The sequence below is a fragment of the Eptatretus burgeri genome, unplaced genomic scaffold (assembly GCF_056783735.1).
Source record: "Eptatretus burgeri isolate ZD-2024b unplaced genomic scaffold, Ebu_testis_v1 Ebu_testis_scaffold_3163, whole genome shotgun sequence".
NCBI classification, from domain to species: domain Eukaryota; kingdom Metazoa; phylum Chordata; class Myxini; order Myxiniformes; family Myxinidae; genus Eptatretus; species Eptatretus burgeri.
In genome coordinates, this window is record NW_028225111.1 from 21,589 (window position 1) to 39,851 (window position 18,263).

The 18,263-nt window shown below is 42.6% G+C and overlaps 1 protein-coding gene across 10 annotated transcripts in view; it reads left to right on the forward strand.

Moving 5' to 3' along the window:
• Positions 1-18,263, forward strand: part of LOC147006577 (kinesin-like protein KIF27) — a 60,663-nt gene that overhangs the window by 20,201 nt on the left and 22,199 nt on the right. For 8 of the 10 annotated variants that reach the window (XR_015054740.1, XR_015054739.1, XM_085868478.1 and 5 more), the window contains 3 exons: positions 10,653-10,915; positions 11,042-11,110; positions 12,094-12,137. Coding sequence is in view for 8 of the 10 variants with exons in the window: in XM_085868478.1 (XP_085724604.1) it covers positions 10,653-10,915; positions 11,042-11,110; positions 12,094-12,137 (376 nt within the window). In the remaining 2 variants the exon portion in view is untranslated. Of the gene's footprint in view, positions 1-10,652; positions 10,916-11,041; positions 11,111-12,093; positions 12,138-12,352; positions 12,742-13,216; positions 13,330-18,263 lie in introns of those variants that run through there. The other 2 variants (XM_085868484.1, XM_085868485.1) reach the window with 2 other exon arrangements.

Sequence of the window (18,263 nt, forward strand, 5' to 3'; positions counted from 1 at the left end):
GGTGTAGTTGACATTCTCACTGAAATATCAAATTGTTCATGCCAAGTGTTGTCCACTTGATATCTTGTGAGTAAATTATTTTAGTGAATAGTGTGAGAGAGCAAGAATATATGAGCTGTTCCACAGTAATATGCTACATTTAAGGGTCTTATCTTCAGGAGCTATCAAAGAATTCCTAAAGTATCCATATAATACCACTGACATGTTTTTAGGTATATATAAATGTAGATATATACTATTTATAGCAAAACCGCTATTGTCCTAAAACTAAAGCGGGCTGATAAAATTTTATTCACTGTGATGGGAATAAATCTTTGTCTTCAGTGTTATCTTAAAAACTAAATAGATTTACCAAGAGTTTTATATGAGCACATACATTTTTGATTGAGACTGTTTTAGATTATATGTGTAAAAAGACTTTACTTATGATATCCCACACCCTGAATTTGCCAAAAATATACTTTAATGTGAATGCTGGGGGGTTGAAAACAGAGTAACAAACGTTATGCTATCGGTCAATTCGTCATGAAGAAACGAAATGCTCAAGCTGCACAACCTTTAAAAATATGGTCTTGTTATTTTTATGATAACATAACTTAACCTAAATGACAAATGTGTAACAAAGGATAGCGTTAGTGGTAAGTGCATATCTCCATAAAAGCTGTACAAAAATCAAAAAAAAAATATATATATATATATATATTGTTGTGGTTGAGGAAATTCGCAAACCACCATTCAGGTCCCGTAGGTGAGATATCTCTGTAAGTACATGTGTAGTTAGCCCCAAACCCGTGGTTTAGAGGGAATAAATGTGATTCATTCGGGCTGCGACCCTTTAAGATAGCCGTTTTTCTGTTCTATCTTTATTTTGAAGCAACCACGTCTGAACCGCCATCACACAACAACCACCAACCGCAACGCCGCTTCACAACAACAACAACAACGCCAACAGCCACGACCTTTACCGTCACGGCTCGCTCCCGTAAACATCGCATCACCGCCATTCCAAGCATCGCCATGGCCATCACCGCCACAATAAACCCTCCACCACTTTCACCTCTCCTCCTTCTGCCGCCATTCCCGCACCGCTTGTGGGCACCGAGCGTCAGGCTGTCCTGGCCTCGTGCGGGACGCGCGCTGAGCCGCGGGTGCAAAAAGCGGCCTTTCCGAGGAAAAGTCGGATCAGGAATGATACACGCCCGCCCACTTCTGATCCGTCCTATCAGCAAGCGCGGGGCGATTTGGCCCCGCCTCCAGGCGCGTCGGAGTAGAATCGATATATGCAAATTCTAGGATCAGGGGAGGTTCATGCCCACTTTTCCTCCGTCCAATGGGCGAGCGTGGCTCCGCCCCCGAGCTCATCCTGATCCGGAAATTTGCAAATGGGTTCTCCTGCCATACTATAAAGCGCCGAGGCGGGGCGAATTCAGTGGTTTTGGGCTCGGGCGAGTTGGAGAGGTGTGGCGGCGGCGGAGTGTGGCAGCAGCAGCAGTCAAGACGGGTCTGGAGGAGAGTCGGGGTTCGGAGTCTGTCGGGGAGCTGCAGAGAGGGGAAGCTGGGAGCGCGGTCGAGGTCGCAGTGGAGTCGCTCATCGCGGGACCCAAGCAAGCCAGCTATCCTCTTTCCCCAGAGCATCAACAATTCCCCCCTCCCCCCTCCCCCGCGCTGAGATAGTGCGGAAAGGGGGCCCCGTTCCCACCCCATTCCAATCAGTGCCAACGAAACCCGTGGAGGAGCGCGGAGTCAGGGCACCGCCGCGACATTTGCGGCTCATCACAAGATGGGTAGGCTCCGCCCGGTCTCGCGCCCACAGACCACGTCTGCCCCCTTGTCGTTGAGGGTGGCCCTTTTCTTTTGCTTTTGAGTATATGTGTTGTCAGCGCCGTCTGTAAAGTAAAACTGTGTAAGTGTTGCCGTGTGCTCGCGTAGTCGGTAGTAGATCTGCATTGTTGTGTTTCTTTTGCAATTGCTTTTGGTGCATAATTGTTGTAATTGTATATGTGTGCTTTCCGTTTGCCGCAGAATAAATGTGCCTTATGTTGAACTGTTTTTCCCGTTTCGCTTCGTCTTTTCTTTAATTGAATCTCCATCTTACTTCACGTAAAGGGTTGGTAGTGGGCTAAATACGCCCGATAATTAATCGGAACCGTCGAGGTTGACGATAACACCGCCCGGTTATCCCGATAGTACGGAGCCGGGTCGCTTAAAGTGGCCCGAGTCCGGAGTCGACCTGCGGCGAGGTGCGATCGCCCGGTCTACCCTCCGTGTGGGTACTTAGGTCGGTCGAATTTGGCGAACAACCCTATCCCACGCGGGGGGCCGATTGGCACGATCGTGGTGAGGCCGAAAGGCCCACCCGTGACTGGTTCCCGGCGTTAGTCCAAGAGGGTCACGACAGAATTGTCCGTCCGGTGGGTGACGTGCCGCGATTCGAGTTACGTGGCCGCTCGCACGCCCGGCGGGGCGCGAATTCGCAACATATATATATATATATATATATATACATATATATATATATATATATATATATATATATATATATATATATATATACATATATATATATATATATATACATATATATATATATATATATATCTATATATATATATATATATATATATATATATATACACACACACACACACACACACACACACACACACACACACACACACACACACACACACACACACACACACACACACACACACACACATAAGGAAGGATAGCATTTCTTGACCACAACCTAAAATTAATATTCAGTTGATTAGAAAAAAATAACTAAGGTGGTAATGCCAACAACTTGAATGTCAATGTAACATTTGTTACATTTCTGTTAATGAAGACAGAACACCCCATCAATAAATTGTGCTGGGTTAGATTATCTTCTTACTGTTGGATTCCAATAGTGGAGGGGTCAGTCTTTTATTTCCCCTCATTTGCAAGATAAACTGGACACACTTTATGTGGACTATGTATGTAACACAATGGTTACCCATGACTGTGGAAAGGCTCGTATGCGTAATACCACTAAAACAAGCATTCACAACCAAATTCAAACTCCATTAAGGATTTTAAAATCCTTAAACTGTTCATCCTCATTTTGTTAATCTTCCAGATCTCATAATCCTCATCTTTCAGATATGTCTTCATGTTGATATCTTTCCAAATACGTGTGTGTGTGTCTCCTCCATAACTCCAAAACTATGAAACCCACCAGTCCGAATCTTTGCAGGCATCCTCGGAGAACTCTAAGGAAATGCAAGAGTGAAAATTGGGCGTTTGGGTTAATTAAAACACCCCCTTTGAATATAATTAATGGTGTTATTTAATTACATCCTTTGTCAGTCACATCCTTGGCCACCTTGCTCTCCATGGGGGTTTGAAGGCTTATCCTGGTTTTCCTTGATGGGGTCTGAAGCCGCCATGTCTTTTTTGGCCTGCTCATCCAAGCCTTGACTTGTAGCAGGCCGTAACAATTTCTTAAAGATTTTCCTCCCTTTGTTTTTCACTCTCCTCACTCATTATCGATACTGACGAATCGCTGGAGATATTGCAATGCTTATAAACGCCTGGAGTCACTAGCGTTTGAGGCTTTATTTCATTTCCACACATGCCATAACCTCGATAATCTCTTAAACTAAGCTGAATTACAAAAGTTAAGCTGCAGAATCGAACGTAGCAGCAGCTCACACGGCTAAAAAAGTGTTCATTTGTCCAATTCGGATATTACTCGGGCGTTTCCGGGTGCATGGATTTATCGAAGGTAATTGCTTGCTAAGCCAAGCGTTCCATTGGAGTGCTTGCTTAAGCCACTTGACGAGCACCGGGCATTTTATAGCGGTACATTTTGTGTCCTGATCGGGATGTACAGTCAACCGTTACTATACAAGGTCGTGATAGCAACGCAGCACACACTGGCATAGTACATATGGGTAGATTTGGATCTGGAGGGACTCTCCACGGGTGTGTGGGTATGCCATGCCTATTACGGGTGCTGTGGTGGCAAAGTTTAATCCTGTATGTTATGGAGGTTTCATCAGGTTTTCCTTTGTCCTCGCAACTGTTTCTAAAGCTACTGGTTATAGGGGCTGCTTCACAAAAGCTGTATGGTTTCTCTTTGTGAGTTTCAAACCAAAATGTATTTGATAACATCCGATTTCTGAGCCGTTTGCCGAATTCGTGTTTTCCAAATTACCGAGCCAAATTTTTTTTTTCCACCCGTCCCATGCAGATGTTTATAAAGATTAATGTTGATGTCCAACTCCTTGAAATGCCTGCATAAATGCAACGTTGTTTTTTTATTTCGGAATTAAAATTCCCCCAAAAACAACAGTGAAAGCTACTCAAGGTTTTTGGGTTGTATACAGTGTGTACTGTATTTGGTAATCACACTGACCCCAATCTGCTTATGCCTGAAAAATTGCTGATATCGGCCAAGCACGTGTGTGTGTGTGTGTGTGTGTGTGTGTGTGTGTGTGTGTGTGTGTGTGTGTGTGTGTGTGTGTGTGTGTGTGTGTGTGTGTGTGTGTGTGTGTGTGTGTGTGTGTGCGTGCGCGTGTTGTTAATAGAGCATAACCTTTTCCCTCTGCTAACCCCCCTGCCCCCACCCATTTCTCTCTCTGTCCCATCCTCCGTCTGTCCGCTCCCAATGCAGTGCAGCACCCTCCTGCACATCTCTGTCTCCGGACATGGTCGGGTGGTGATTATGGCCGGAGAGTGTTTGTCTCTGGACCTGTCCGGGCTGTGTATATCTCCAAGCGGTATTTATAGTGGAACTGGTATAAAATGGATTTGAAGCATTACCTTGTTTCCATTTTCACTGTTATTCTATGCAGAATCATTTTGATGACAAAATATGAATCGTAATTAACGCTCCACCGCACACCTGCCTTCCCTTCCTCTCACCTGACACTGCCTTCCCTCCCCCCACCCCACCTCACTCTCCCTCCTCTCTCTCTTTTCCTCCAACTGCTCACTCTCCCCTTTCTCTTTCCCCCCACTCCCTGTCTGTCTCTCTCTCTCTCTCTCTCTCTCTCTCTCTCTCTCTCTCTCTCTCTCTCTCTCTCTCTCTCTCTCTCTCTCTCTCTCTCTCTCTCTCTCTCTCTCTCACTCTCTCACTCTCTCACTCTCTCACTCACTCACTCACTCACTCACTCACTCACTCACTCACTCTCTCACTCTCTCACTCTCTCACTCTCTCACTCTCTCACTCTCTCACTCTCTCACTCTCTCACTCTCTCACTCTCTCACTCTCTCACGCACTCTCTCGCACTCTCTCGCACTCTCTCCCACTCTCTCGCACTCTCTCGCACTCTCTCGCACTCTCTCGCACTCTCTCGCACTCTCTCGCACTCTCTCGCACTCTCTCGCACTCTCTCTCACTCTCTCTCACTCTCTCTCACTCTCTCTCACTCTCTCTCACTCTCTCTCACTCTCTCTCACTCTCTCTCTCTCTTCTCTTTCCCCCACCCCTGTCTCTCTCTCTCTCTTCTCTTTCCCCCACCCCCCTCTCTCTCTGTCTCTCTGTCTCTACCCCTCCCTCCCATATTTTCTTCTCCACCCTCTCCTTTTGGTATTCCTGTCAGTGAAGCGATGGGTGGTATTTGTTCGTATATATATATATATATATATATATATATATATATATATATATATATATATATATATATATATATATATATATATATATATATGTGTGTGTGTGTGTGCATACATATATATATATATATATATATATATTTGTGTGTGTGTGTGTGTGCATATATATATATATATATATATATATATATATATATATATATATATATATATATATACGAACAAATACCACCCATCGCTTCACTGACAGGAATATATATATATCTATATATACAAATGTATATAGATATATAAATATTGTTACGGTTGTGGAAATTCACAGAACACCATTCAGGCTTCCCAGAGATCAGTTATGTCGATAAGTGTGTGTTCAGATCAGATTTCCCCACTGAGGTCTCAAGGGAATTTTTCGTGTCACCGGGCTGTGATCTTTGAGTCAGGCATTATTCTTTTCCTATCTTTATTTTGGAACAACCACTACTTCAACAAACACAACCACCAAAGCGCCAACCACAACCACCTCAACAACCACACCATCCCTACCACAGAGCAACCACAACATTGCCTCACCTTCATCTCCACAAACGCTACCATCTTTTCGCCACCCACGGCGAATCCCACGGACAAGCGCCATCTCCGCCGACAGACGCGGGCGCTGATGATTTCTACCACGTCCGCTCTCTCCGAGATTCGCGTCGAAACCAGATCAAAAGATCAAAAGGGGCGGAGCCAGCGAGGGGTGAAGGGTGAGAGGTGAAAGATCAGACCTCACTCACGGACCCCATATAAAGGCGCGCTGAACGCCAAGCAAGCAGTCTGTCGGGGTTCAGAGTCTGTCGGGGAGCTGCAGAGAGTGGAAGTCTGGAGCTTGGAGCCAGGGTTCGAGTCCAGCGGAGGGCAATCGGAGCTTGGAGCGCAGCCATCCTGCCGTGCCGCCCAGAACTGCTAGTCGGTGGGGAAAGCCGGAGAGAGATCGCCAACACTGAGGAACGGACGGGCTCTTAAAAGAGCATCAACTCTCGAAAGAGCAAAGGCCCGTTCGTTCCTCGGAGGCGTCGTCTGCTCGGCCCAAACCACTTGGCCGCACAGCGGGGCTTTGGCCAACCAAGTCGAGCAGCGCCAACGGCCGTGTCGAGGAAACGTCGAGGGTCAACCAGCGAGTCACCACGAAGGTAGCAGGTAACCAGCGCGGCCTCTCAGAGCTCCTGCGGTCTTCACAGCTCCGTGAACTATTAAAGGCCCACAAGGTCCAGTTCTTGCCCTTTCCCTTTCCTGGGGTTTTTCTTTGTATGAATGTCGTGGCGCCATGTCCTTAAGTAGAATTGTCATAAGTGCACATCATAAATAGAACGGTTGTAGTTCTTCGTCTTGCTTTATTCCTGCATGATTGCATACGTGTTTGATTGCATACGTGCATGACTGCATACATGTTTGATTGCATTCGTGTATAACAAATAAATGCCTTGTGTGAATGTTGACCTGTTCGTTGCGTCCTTTCCCTCGATTGAGCTGCTGTATTGCATTTGGGATATTAGCTGGCTTTTAAATAGCTGATAAGATAATCAAGTCCGACGGGGCCTCGCGATAATACACCGCTCGGCAAATCGCAAATGGAGTGAGCTGCTTAAGAACGGCTCGTTTATGTGCAGGCTCCGTCGAGGTGTAAATTCCCGTCATTTCTGTGTGCGCGCATACTTAGGTAAATCGACAATTCGGCGATCGGACCCTGTCGCGCGCAGACAGAATAGTTTGCTGATTTACAGTGTGATTAAGAACACACCCGTAGCTGGATTTCGGCGTTGATCCGAAAGCTGCGACTAGGTTTGCCACGTCCGGTGGGCGCGTACGGCCGTGATTTAGCTAAAAGCGGTCGCCCGCACGCTGAAATGGCGGAGAAACACAAAATTATGTATATATAAATATATATATATATATATATATATATATATATATATATATATATATATATATGTATATATATATATATTTAAATATATATCGTTATATAAATATATATATGTAGCTATTTCAATATGTATTATATATATATATATATATATATATATATATATATATATATATATATATATATATACATATATATATATGTATTTTGTATAGATATATAAATATTGTTGCGGATTCGCGCCCGCCGGCGTGCGGACGGCCACGTAACTCGAATCGCGGCACGTCGCCCACCGGACGGACAATCCAGTCGTGACCCTCTCGGACTAACGCGGGGAACCAGTCACGGGTGGACCTTTCGGTCTCACCGCGATCGTGCCAATCGGCCCCCGCGTGGGATAGGGTTGCTCGCCAAATTCGACCTACCTAAGTACCCACACGGAGGGTAGACCGGGCGTGCGCACCTCGCCGCAGGTCGACTTCGGACACGGGCCACTTTAAGCGACCCGTTCCGTACTATCGGGATAACCGAGCGGTGTTATTCGTCGGCCTCGACGGTTCGATTAATTATCGGGCGTTTTGGCCCACGACCAACCCTTTACGTGAAGCAAGATGGAGATTCAATGAAAGAAAAGACGAGCGAAGCGGGAAAACAGTTCAACAATAAGCACATTTATTTCGCGATGAACGGAAAGCACACATATACAATTCCACCAAAAGCACATGTAAAAGAAGAAGACAATGCAATATTACACAAAAAGCAAATGCAACAATGCAGATCTATCTGACTACCGGGCACACGGCAACACTTATACAATTTTACTTCACAGACGGCGCCGACAACACATATTCCCAAAGCAAAAGAAAAGAGAACCACCCTCCAGGATGAGGGGGGTAGGCGGGCCTGGGGCCGAGACCGTGTCGGGCCTACCCGTCTGATGATGAGACGCGGAGCGGCGGTGGTCCCTCAACTCCGCGGGCCTCGCGGACAGTGTCTGGTAGGGGGTGGGAAGGGGGCCCCCTTTGTCGCACTATCTCAGCGCGGGGGGAAACAGGAGGGGGTTGCTGATGCTCGGGGAAGGAAGGATATTACCCTGTCTCGGGTCCCGCGGCGGCGTCTCCTCCTCCACCTCGGTCGCGTTGCTGGCCTCTCTCTCTGTGCAGCTCCCGGCACCGGCCGAGCACCCCTCGTCCGCCTTCGCCGCCGTCACCTCTCCACAGCTCCGTCCTCTTCACTCTGACTAGTACCACTTCTTTCCCGCTCCACCGACGACTCTCTTGAATTCCGCACACTCAACTCTCAACTTCCAACTGAACTCTTACTCGACTGACGAACGCAGTCGTTTTTATAAGCCCCGTGGCTTCGCTCTTTTACCCTTGACCCTCTGCCTCCGACCCTTCACCTCTCTTGCTGGCTCCCCATTGGCCCGAGGAAAAGTGGGCGTGAATGCTTTTTGATCCATGAATTTGCATATTGCGACCGCCCTCCAACGCCCTGGAGGCGGGGCCAAATCGCCCCTCGCTCACCGATTGGACGGAACAAAAGTGGGCGTGAGTCGTTTTTGATCCGTTTTTCTGCGGAAAGTCCGTGATGTTTTTGAACACGCTGCTCGGTGCGCGCCCCGCACGAGTCTAGCATCGGTTCCCACGAGTGGCGCGAGATGACGGTGATGCGATGGTGGCGAGTTGTGACGGTAATGGTCGTGGCTGTTGTTGTGAAGCGGCGTTGCGGTTGGTGGTTGTTGTGAAGCGGCATTGTGGTTGGTGGTTGTTGTTGTGATGGCTGTTGAGACGTGGTTGGTGGTGGTAATAATGGTGGCTGGTCCAAAATAAAGATAGTAAAAGAAAAACGGCTATCCTGAAGAGTCGCAGCCCGCATGAATGACATTTATTCCCTCTAGACAACGGGTTTGGGCCTAACTACACATATACTTACAGAGATATCTCACCTAAGGGACCTGAATGGTGGTTTGTGAATTTCGTCAACCACAACAATATATATCTATTTATTCATATAAATAATATCATGGTTCGATTGCACATTATATGCAACAATGGACTGTTTCCCCATTTTCTGGGTTCACATGCATTTTTTTTCATTTATTTATTATCATTTTTTTTCATATATTTATATTTTCATTTACAGACGCTTTCCGATGGTTCTGGAATTTCTTCCTCGCTTATCGGCTTCGATGTCTGTCAGCATGCAAAATTACCTTGCTTCCCCCATTGTCTCGGGTCGCTCACCTGCATTTACTTTTTTGAATCATTTTTTTCATTTATTTTTATTATCATTTGCGGACACTTTCCAATGGTTCTGTGATTTTTCTGGCTGTATCGGCTTCGATGTCCGTTGACTTGTGAAATTTTTGCTTTCTATGTCACCCAGAAAGTACCAAACTTTAATATCAGTGAGCCAGTGGTTAGAATGAGCTGAGAAAAGGGGTGTGCTTACACATTGTACAAGCATACGAACCATGCTTCCCCATTGTCTCAGGTCGCTCAACTGCATTCGATTATTTATTTATCTATTTATTTATTTATTTATTCATTTATGGATGTTGTTCGCCGATTCTGTTATTATTATTTTTTTCCAGTGTATCAGCTTCAATGTCCATCGGCACAAAAAATTTCAGCTTTTTAGGTCACCCAGAAGGTACCGCTTCTTAATATCATTTCAGCAAATGAGGTTTGCTCACTTTTGTGATGATAGCTGCTTTTTCTCACTTGGTTGATGTGCAAATCCAAATCGGTCATAGTTAATCCAGGTTTCTCTTTTCTTACCATACCTTCTTCCACTCATTCATCAGTGTTGTAGCAGTTGGCCATGCATCCCATGTTCAGCAACTTTTAACTCGTCTCTTTTCAGAAATCAAATGTGTGCCAACAAATGTCAAACTTGCAATGTATTTTAAATAATTATAATAAATTCAAATTCCTTTACCACTGCAGGTGAGGTAAACCATGTGTAAATGCTTGTTTTAATTTTTTTTGGCTTTTACTCTTTGGAACCTTTGTTCATATTTTTCTTTTCGTTCATGTGAAGGGAGGTTGTGTTGTGGAACATTTGTTGAAAGGAAAGACATTTAAAAGATCACGTTTCACACATTTGCACTATAATCTCGATTTATTTTCTTTTTCAGCAAAGTGATACACATTCGAAGAACAAGGACAAATGTGTCCAAGAGCCGCGTCATTCCACCAGTCAACAAGAAGAAGAAGAACAACGCGGAACTCTCTTCGAGCCAGCGTTCGCAACGCGAGACACGGCTAAAAAGGTGGATGTGGTCCCTCCAGAATCACAGATGAAAATGAAGAAAGTTACTTTTTTAGAACAGAACCCAGAAGTGAGCCCCTTCACAACAAATACTGCAACTAAAAAAGCTTCCTTTTCTAAATGGTTCAGGTAATAATGTTTTCTCTTCTTCTCTTTAAACTTAAGTTGTTCCATTTATCTTGGTTTTGACTATTCTGGATAAATCTTCCTCATCATATTCAACAAACTGCTGTTTTCTTCTTCTTTTCAACTCAGCAAAATGTGGAAAAGACTGTTCAAAGGGAAACCAAAAACAAAAGACGCTGCTGTAAATCCTCAGACCAAGTACGTAATAACAAAGAACTGTCGTGATGTTGTGACATTACACACACACAAACAAAAAAATGTCTTGAAGGAAAGTTAACAATCACGTGTCGATCACATTTTTCTTTTCATTTTATTATTTGTCATGTCATCATTGTAAGGGAGCAAAAATGTCCGAGAAAAATGAAATGCCAAAAGGGACTTTACCTAAGAAGGGGAACCAGTGACAGTTGGTGAGATACGACTTGTGTAACAAAGCAATAATCTTGGTTTGCAAAGATTTAAACCACAACAATGCATAGTACAAGTTCAAAGAGGATCGACAGGATAGGATAACGGCAGGCTGGTTGGGATAAACCGGTATATAGGAGAAAGCAGGCTTTTGTGAAAGTACTGCCAGGCGGAATCAATATCAGGTGATATATGGCGATGGTAGCCCAACCCTTTTATTAGAGGGCAGATTGCATTCCCTGCCAATTGGTCTCTTTAAATATCCATATTCTGCATCATTGAGGTTGCTCCCTTCCAATAACCAGATATATGGGCTTTCAGAAGAGCCAAAAAGGGCAGAAAAAGAAAAGGAGATTTTGGATGGAAACATCATCATTATTCATTCCAGGAGGGAGGGAGACGAGTTGCAGAAATTCAGGTTGGAAGGTTTGCAGATGGAGTCAGACCCACAGAGTCACAGAAGGCCTTTGCTGCAATTCCCTGGCATGTTTTTGCACAGCTTACATCCACCCAGCTGGCATGGCAACAGTTGAAATTATCACAGATGACTAACAGAGTTGGGATGGATGATGGTTTCACATTGATCCATTCAGTTAAAGGAAAGAGGGTATCTTGAGTTTACGGGCTTATGGAAAAGCGAAGCAGGCTACACAATGCCCAGGTTGGTTTTGTAAAATGAAACATTTCTGTTATGTGAAATATATGTAAACGAGTTAGTTTGGAGAAAATAATTTCGAGAAAATACATGTTCATGCCTCTTATTGTTTCTGCAGGAATGACTTGATGGACAATGATACACAGAGTTTTCAAGGTTCCAGTAAGTACCTTCTCTTCCTGCTCACCACTGTGATGCTTTTCATTTTTGATGATGGAACAAATTTCAAAAGGAGACATATTTAATGCCACAGTATGTTTAACAACAGCAGATGGACTGTGGTAAAATCAGGTAAATTTTGTAAAAGAGAGACAGGGACTGAAGAGTCTAACACTGAAACTTCCAACTGATCCCATTGTTAAAATTTGTATTCCCAGGCAGATCCTTTGCACATGGAACGTTTCCTCTTTAAGTGTCAATAAATTTTATTTTGGAGGTGATGCTCCAAAAGGGTTGTTGCTGCAAAAGTTGTCATGGTACAGAGCTTAAAGGAGATGTACCTTCATTGTTTGCTTCACTATGTTGGGAAATTAGCATCGTTTTTATATGAGTTGACCTTGTTATCAAATGTATTAAAGATTGAGAGAGAGTGCATAACATGGCAGTTTGTGTATGGAAAGTGATGGAAAGATACATTGCAAGACCATCCATCATGTTCTGTCATGTTAGTGATTGCTTTCTTTTCCACACACTACCTCATGCTATTTTTTTTCTTTAAAGGCCAAAATTATACCCACGTTCTTGTGGGGTCGACTCAGAAAGTTTTTGCCCAAGTTTCACGATCAGTTGGCCTTGCCTGTTTGTTTGATGATGTGGGTTTGAGAAGCATTTTGCAAGTTAGGTCTGAGTGCCTTTGAAAGCTTGTCCACTCTTCACGGACACCGCAGGATGACCGTTTATAGCTGGGCCAAGATTCAAACCGAGAGGAGGCAGCTCAGAGTGGAGTGTAAAACCAACAGACTGCACTTGCCAGCCTAAACCATACAATATTGTTCCAGAAATGAGAATTTCTATATTTTGTTGTGACATGTTGCTTTCATTCATTTTAATGGTGATGTAATTATTGTTGGTTTGGATTTAAAATTTAGAGCACGCGTATTTTTGGCGAGGGTATTGCATTGGGCTCCATCTGTTACTTGCAAAATTGAAGATTTTTCAAGTTTATTGGTCAGTCGATTTTGTTATTCTGTGTCTGTCTGTCTGTTTGTCTGTCTGTCTGTCTGTTTGTTTGTCGCCGACAGGTCACAATTTTAAACCGATCTTCACGAAACTTCACCACATGATAGAGTTTGTCACAAGAAAGAAGCCTATTGTTTTCGAGGTCAAAAGGTCAACATAGGGCAAAGGTCAACAACTTAGGTGAGATTTCAAAAATCCTCAATTTTCATCCGATCGACTTGAAATTTGAAGAGGATATATATATATATATATATATATATATATATATATATATATATATATATATATATATATATATATATATATATATATATATATATATATATATATATATATATATATATCAGGTCACTGAATTCAACCACCAATTATTTTGGAGGTCAACATTGGCCAAAAGGTCAACATGTGCCAAATTTCTAAAATTGTCAATTTTCATCTGATTGACTTGAAATTTGAAAAGGAATTTGGCCATTTAATTCAGCCACCAATTCTTTTTGAGGTCAAATTTGTTTTATGGATTTTGCAAGTGTCATGCTCTGTATAATGTCTTCTTGTTATCTTGCCAAAACGAAGTTTTTGCAAGATATGTTAGTCAGCTTGTATGTTTTTTTTTTGTTTGTTTGTCTGTAATCACGTATAAAAAATTCTGCAGAGCGCAGTTATCATTGGAAATTTTTGTAACTTTGCATATCAGAGGCCTATAGAGGTCCCTTTCAGTGCACAAAATTTTGAAGGTCAAGGTCAAAGGTGAAGGTCACTTTGTCGCAAATCAGGGGAGTCGACGAAATCCTTATTTTTGAGTAATTTTGATCGGATCGTCTTAAAACTTCATGGGAATATAGTTCATGGTCTGGCGCTCAGCTGATTAATTTTTGGTGGCGATTGGCCTTGACCTTCATGGTTAGCGCCTAAGGTCAAACATATTTGACCCCAAGGTCAAATTTTCAAGTTTTAGGAACCATATAGTGTAGTCCCTCAAATTGAACACCTCGATGAGTGCTTTCTATATATGTCAAGATTGAGACATTATGACGTCGTTTGGTGACGTTATGAGGCAAACGCATATTTTTCATGGTTACTCTGGAGAACGATTCTCATCGGAATCTCTCGTCGGCAGATATTCCTCAAGGAGTCGCTCCTGGTGGATAGCAGCTCTGTTCACTTCAGTGTGACCTTAAAGAAGTCACACGTGGTCACCTTTGGCAAGATATGGTTCACCCAGCGGGTGACATTGGTTTATTTTTTTGTTTTTTTGTTTGTTTGTTTGTCTGTAATCACGTATAAAAAAATTCTGCAGAGTACAGTTATCATTGGAAATTTTTGTAACTTCGCATATCAGAGGCCTATAGAGGTCCCTTTCAGTGCACAAAATTTTGAAGGTCAAGGTCAAAGGTCAAGGTCACTTTGTATCAAATCAGGGGAGTCGACGAAACCCTTATTTTTTGAGTAATTTTGATCGGATTGTCTTCAAACTTCATGCGAATATAGTTCATGGTCTGGCGCTCAGCTGATTAATTTTTGGTGGCAATTGGCCTTGACCTTCATGGTTAGCGCCTCAGGTCAAACATATTTGACCCCAAGGTCAAATTTTCAAGTTTTAGGAACCATATCATGTAGTACCTCAAATTGAACACCTCGATGAGTGCTTTCTAGGTATGTCAAGATTGAGACATTATGACGTCATTTGGTGACGTTATGAGGCAAAAGCATATTTTTCATGGTTACTCTGGAGAACGATTCTCATCGGAATCTCTCGTAGGCAGATATTACTCAAGGAGTCGCTCCTGGTGGATAGCAGCTCTGTTCACCTCAGTGTGACCTGAAAGAAGTCACACATGGTCACCTTTTGGCAAGATACGGGTCTTTTTTGTTTGTTTGTTTGTTTGTCTGTAATCACGTATAAAAAATTCTGCAGAGCACAGTTATCATTGGAAATTTTTGTTACTTCGCATATCAGAGGCCTATTGAGGTCCCTTTCAGCGCACAAAATTTTGAAGGTCAAGGTCAAAGCTCAAGGTCACTGTCGCAAATCAGCGGAGTCGACGAAACCCTTATTTTTTGAGTAATTTTGATCAGATCGTCTTCAAACTTCATGGGAATATAGTTCATGGTCTGTCGCTCAGCTGATTAATTTTTGGTGGCGATTGGCCTTGACCTTCATGGTTAGCGCCTGAGGTCAAACATATGTGACCCCAAGGTCAAATTTTGAAATCTTAGATACCATATCGAGTAATACCTCGTATGAAAGCGCTTGATTAGTGCTTTCCAGATGTGTCAAAAGTTTGACGCTATGACGTCATTTGATGACGTCATGACGAAAAAACGGATTTTTCATGAAAATTTTATTTCCTCAGTTCTCATCAAAATCTCTTGATATTTCATGTACAACGGTCCTGGAGAGATACAATTAACCATATGAAAAATATAAAGGTCAAGGTCAAAGGTCAAGTCGCAAATCAGGGGAGTCGACGAAACCCTTATTTTTTGAGTAATTTTGATCAGATCGTCTTCAAACTTCATGGGAATATAGTTCATGGTCTGGCGCTCAGCTGATTAATTTTTGGTGGCGATTGGCCTTGACCTTCATGGTTAGCGCCTCAGGTCAAACATATTTGACCCCAAGGTCAAATTTTCAAGTTTTAGGAACCATATCATGTAGTACCTCAAATTGAACAACCTTGATGAGTGCTTTCTAGATATGTCAAGCTTGAGACATTATGACGTCATTTGGTGACGTTATGAGGCAAAAGCATATTTTTCATGGTTACTCCATAGAACGATTCTCATCGGAATCTCTCGTAGGCAGATATTCCTCAAGGAGTCGCTCCTGGTGGATAGCAGCTCTGTTCACCTCAGTGTGACCTTAAAGAAGTCACACGTGGTCACTTTTGGAAAGATACGGGTCAACCTGCAGGTGACATTGGTTTATTTGTCTGTTTGTTTGTTTATCCATACAGAACTTTCATGTTTTTCTCCGCAACCACTTGTCGGATTGAGACGAAATTGTCAACATAGGTACGACGACTCATGTAGAATGTTGTAAGGAGAATTATGATATCAGAGGTCTTGTGGCATGGCAGGCATGTTGAAAAATAGAAAAACTTTGGACCTCTATCTCTAAAACTGCACCAAAGAAAAAAATTGAAACTTGGCACACGGCAAGTACTCCTCATGCGGAATAAGTGATTTTTATGACGTCAGCGGTGCCTTCATGATGATGTCATAATTGCATATGTAGAACACCACATCTGATCAACATGAGAATTTTTGAGGGTCATCCAGGGATAAAATGGTCCACAGAAAAAAAAAATTGATGACGGCATCAGTCACGTGATTTGGCAACCACATTGTTAACCTCCGCCATCTTCGAAGATGGATGGAGGTTACTGTTTTCACCCCTTTCTGTTTGTTTGTTTGTTTGTTTGTTTGTTTGTTTGTGAACAGTATTATGGAAAATCTCCTCGACGGATTTCGACGAAACTTGGTGGGGGGGTTAGGTATGGTCCAAGGATCATGCTATTAAATTTTGGACTTGGTTCCCCCCCCCACCCAAAAAAAAAATTGGTAGAGAAAAAAAAATTTTTTTTTGCATTTCCACATGTTTTAAGTGATTTCCAACCCCCCCCCAAAAAATTTAGCCCCCCCCAAAACAATTGTTAGGGAATTTTTTTGCATTTCTACATATTTTTAGTGATTTCCAACCCCCCATCCCAAAAAAAATTGCTACCCCCCCAAAAAATAGAGGAATTTTTTTTTGCATTTCTACATGTTTTAAGTAATTTCCAACCCCCCCCCAAAAAAAATTGTTCCCCCCCCCAAAAAAATTGTTAGAGAATTTTTTTTGCATTTCTACATGTTTTAAGTGATTTCCAACCCCCCCAAAAAAAATTGTTGGAGAAAAAAAATTTTTGCAACTTTTTTTTCAACAAATTTTCGATTTTTTTTTTTTTTTTTTTTTGCATTTTTACATGTTTTAAGTGATTTCTAACCCCCCCCCCCCAAAAAAAAATGTTGGAGAAAAGAACTATAACTCTCAGCACTGTTGACATCATATTTAATGAATAAGATATAAGGTTCACTTGAGTGACCCAGCAGTATTGGCGGCGGAGGTTTTGCACTCTCCCGAGTGCTCCCCCTCTAGTTTTTTAATAAATACCTTCAAAAATCTTCTTCTCTGAAGTGGCTGAACAGATCGGGGCAAAACTTTTCAAGTGTAACTGCCGATCCATGAGGAACAAAAGGTTTACACATATGACATCACAGGTCAGATGGTTTGGCAGCCATATTGGATTTACCTTAAAACCTAGAAAAATCTTCTTCAGAACAGCTGAACAGATTGAGAGGAAACCACACAAATATTCACCTAGCCTTGTGTGTACAAGTTTGTTGAGGAATAATTGATAGGTCACATGGTTTGGCAGCCACATTGGATTGAAGAAAAATATGAAATAATGTTTTCTCTGGAACTGCTTCAACAATCGATATGAAACTTCAAAATTATGATCTCGTCATCATGGGGAATAAAGGTTTAAATTTCAACTTGATCGGACACATGGTCTGGCAGCCATAATTATTTAATTTTTCTGATCTGGGTTCTTTTTAATTGTATTTTGATTTTTTGAATAAGGCTCACTTGGTTGTGCCTGAATAGGTTTGAGGGTAGAAGAGTGGCAGCTGAAATGTGAATCCTATCCAGGTTCCTCCTGATGACTTCATTTTTGCTTTTTGCTTGTTTGGGTTCCTTCTGATGACTCCAATGCAGGACTGTACCTATTTGCTCTTCCATTTGATTTGAATTTAATTTTAATCGCAATAATAATTCAATTGAATCATAAATATAATAAACGTCATGGGTCAGGGTAAGGTGTCCAATGAAAGCATGGTTGTGTCAAAGTGGGACGTCTTGGTACCTGGTCATCACTGCCAACAGTTCTGAAGTGGCAGTTAACATTTTGTCTCTTACTAATTATGGAACACACCAGCGCACAAACGCCAGACAAAATACACCACACAAAACAAATCCTGCGAGGGTCTGAAATCTGATTCCTCTTTTTCTTGTTATGGTCTTGTCACACAAGCATTTAACACACAAGCATTTAAAGGCCATTT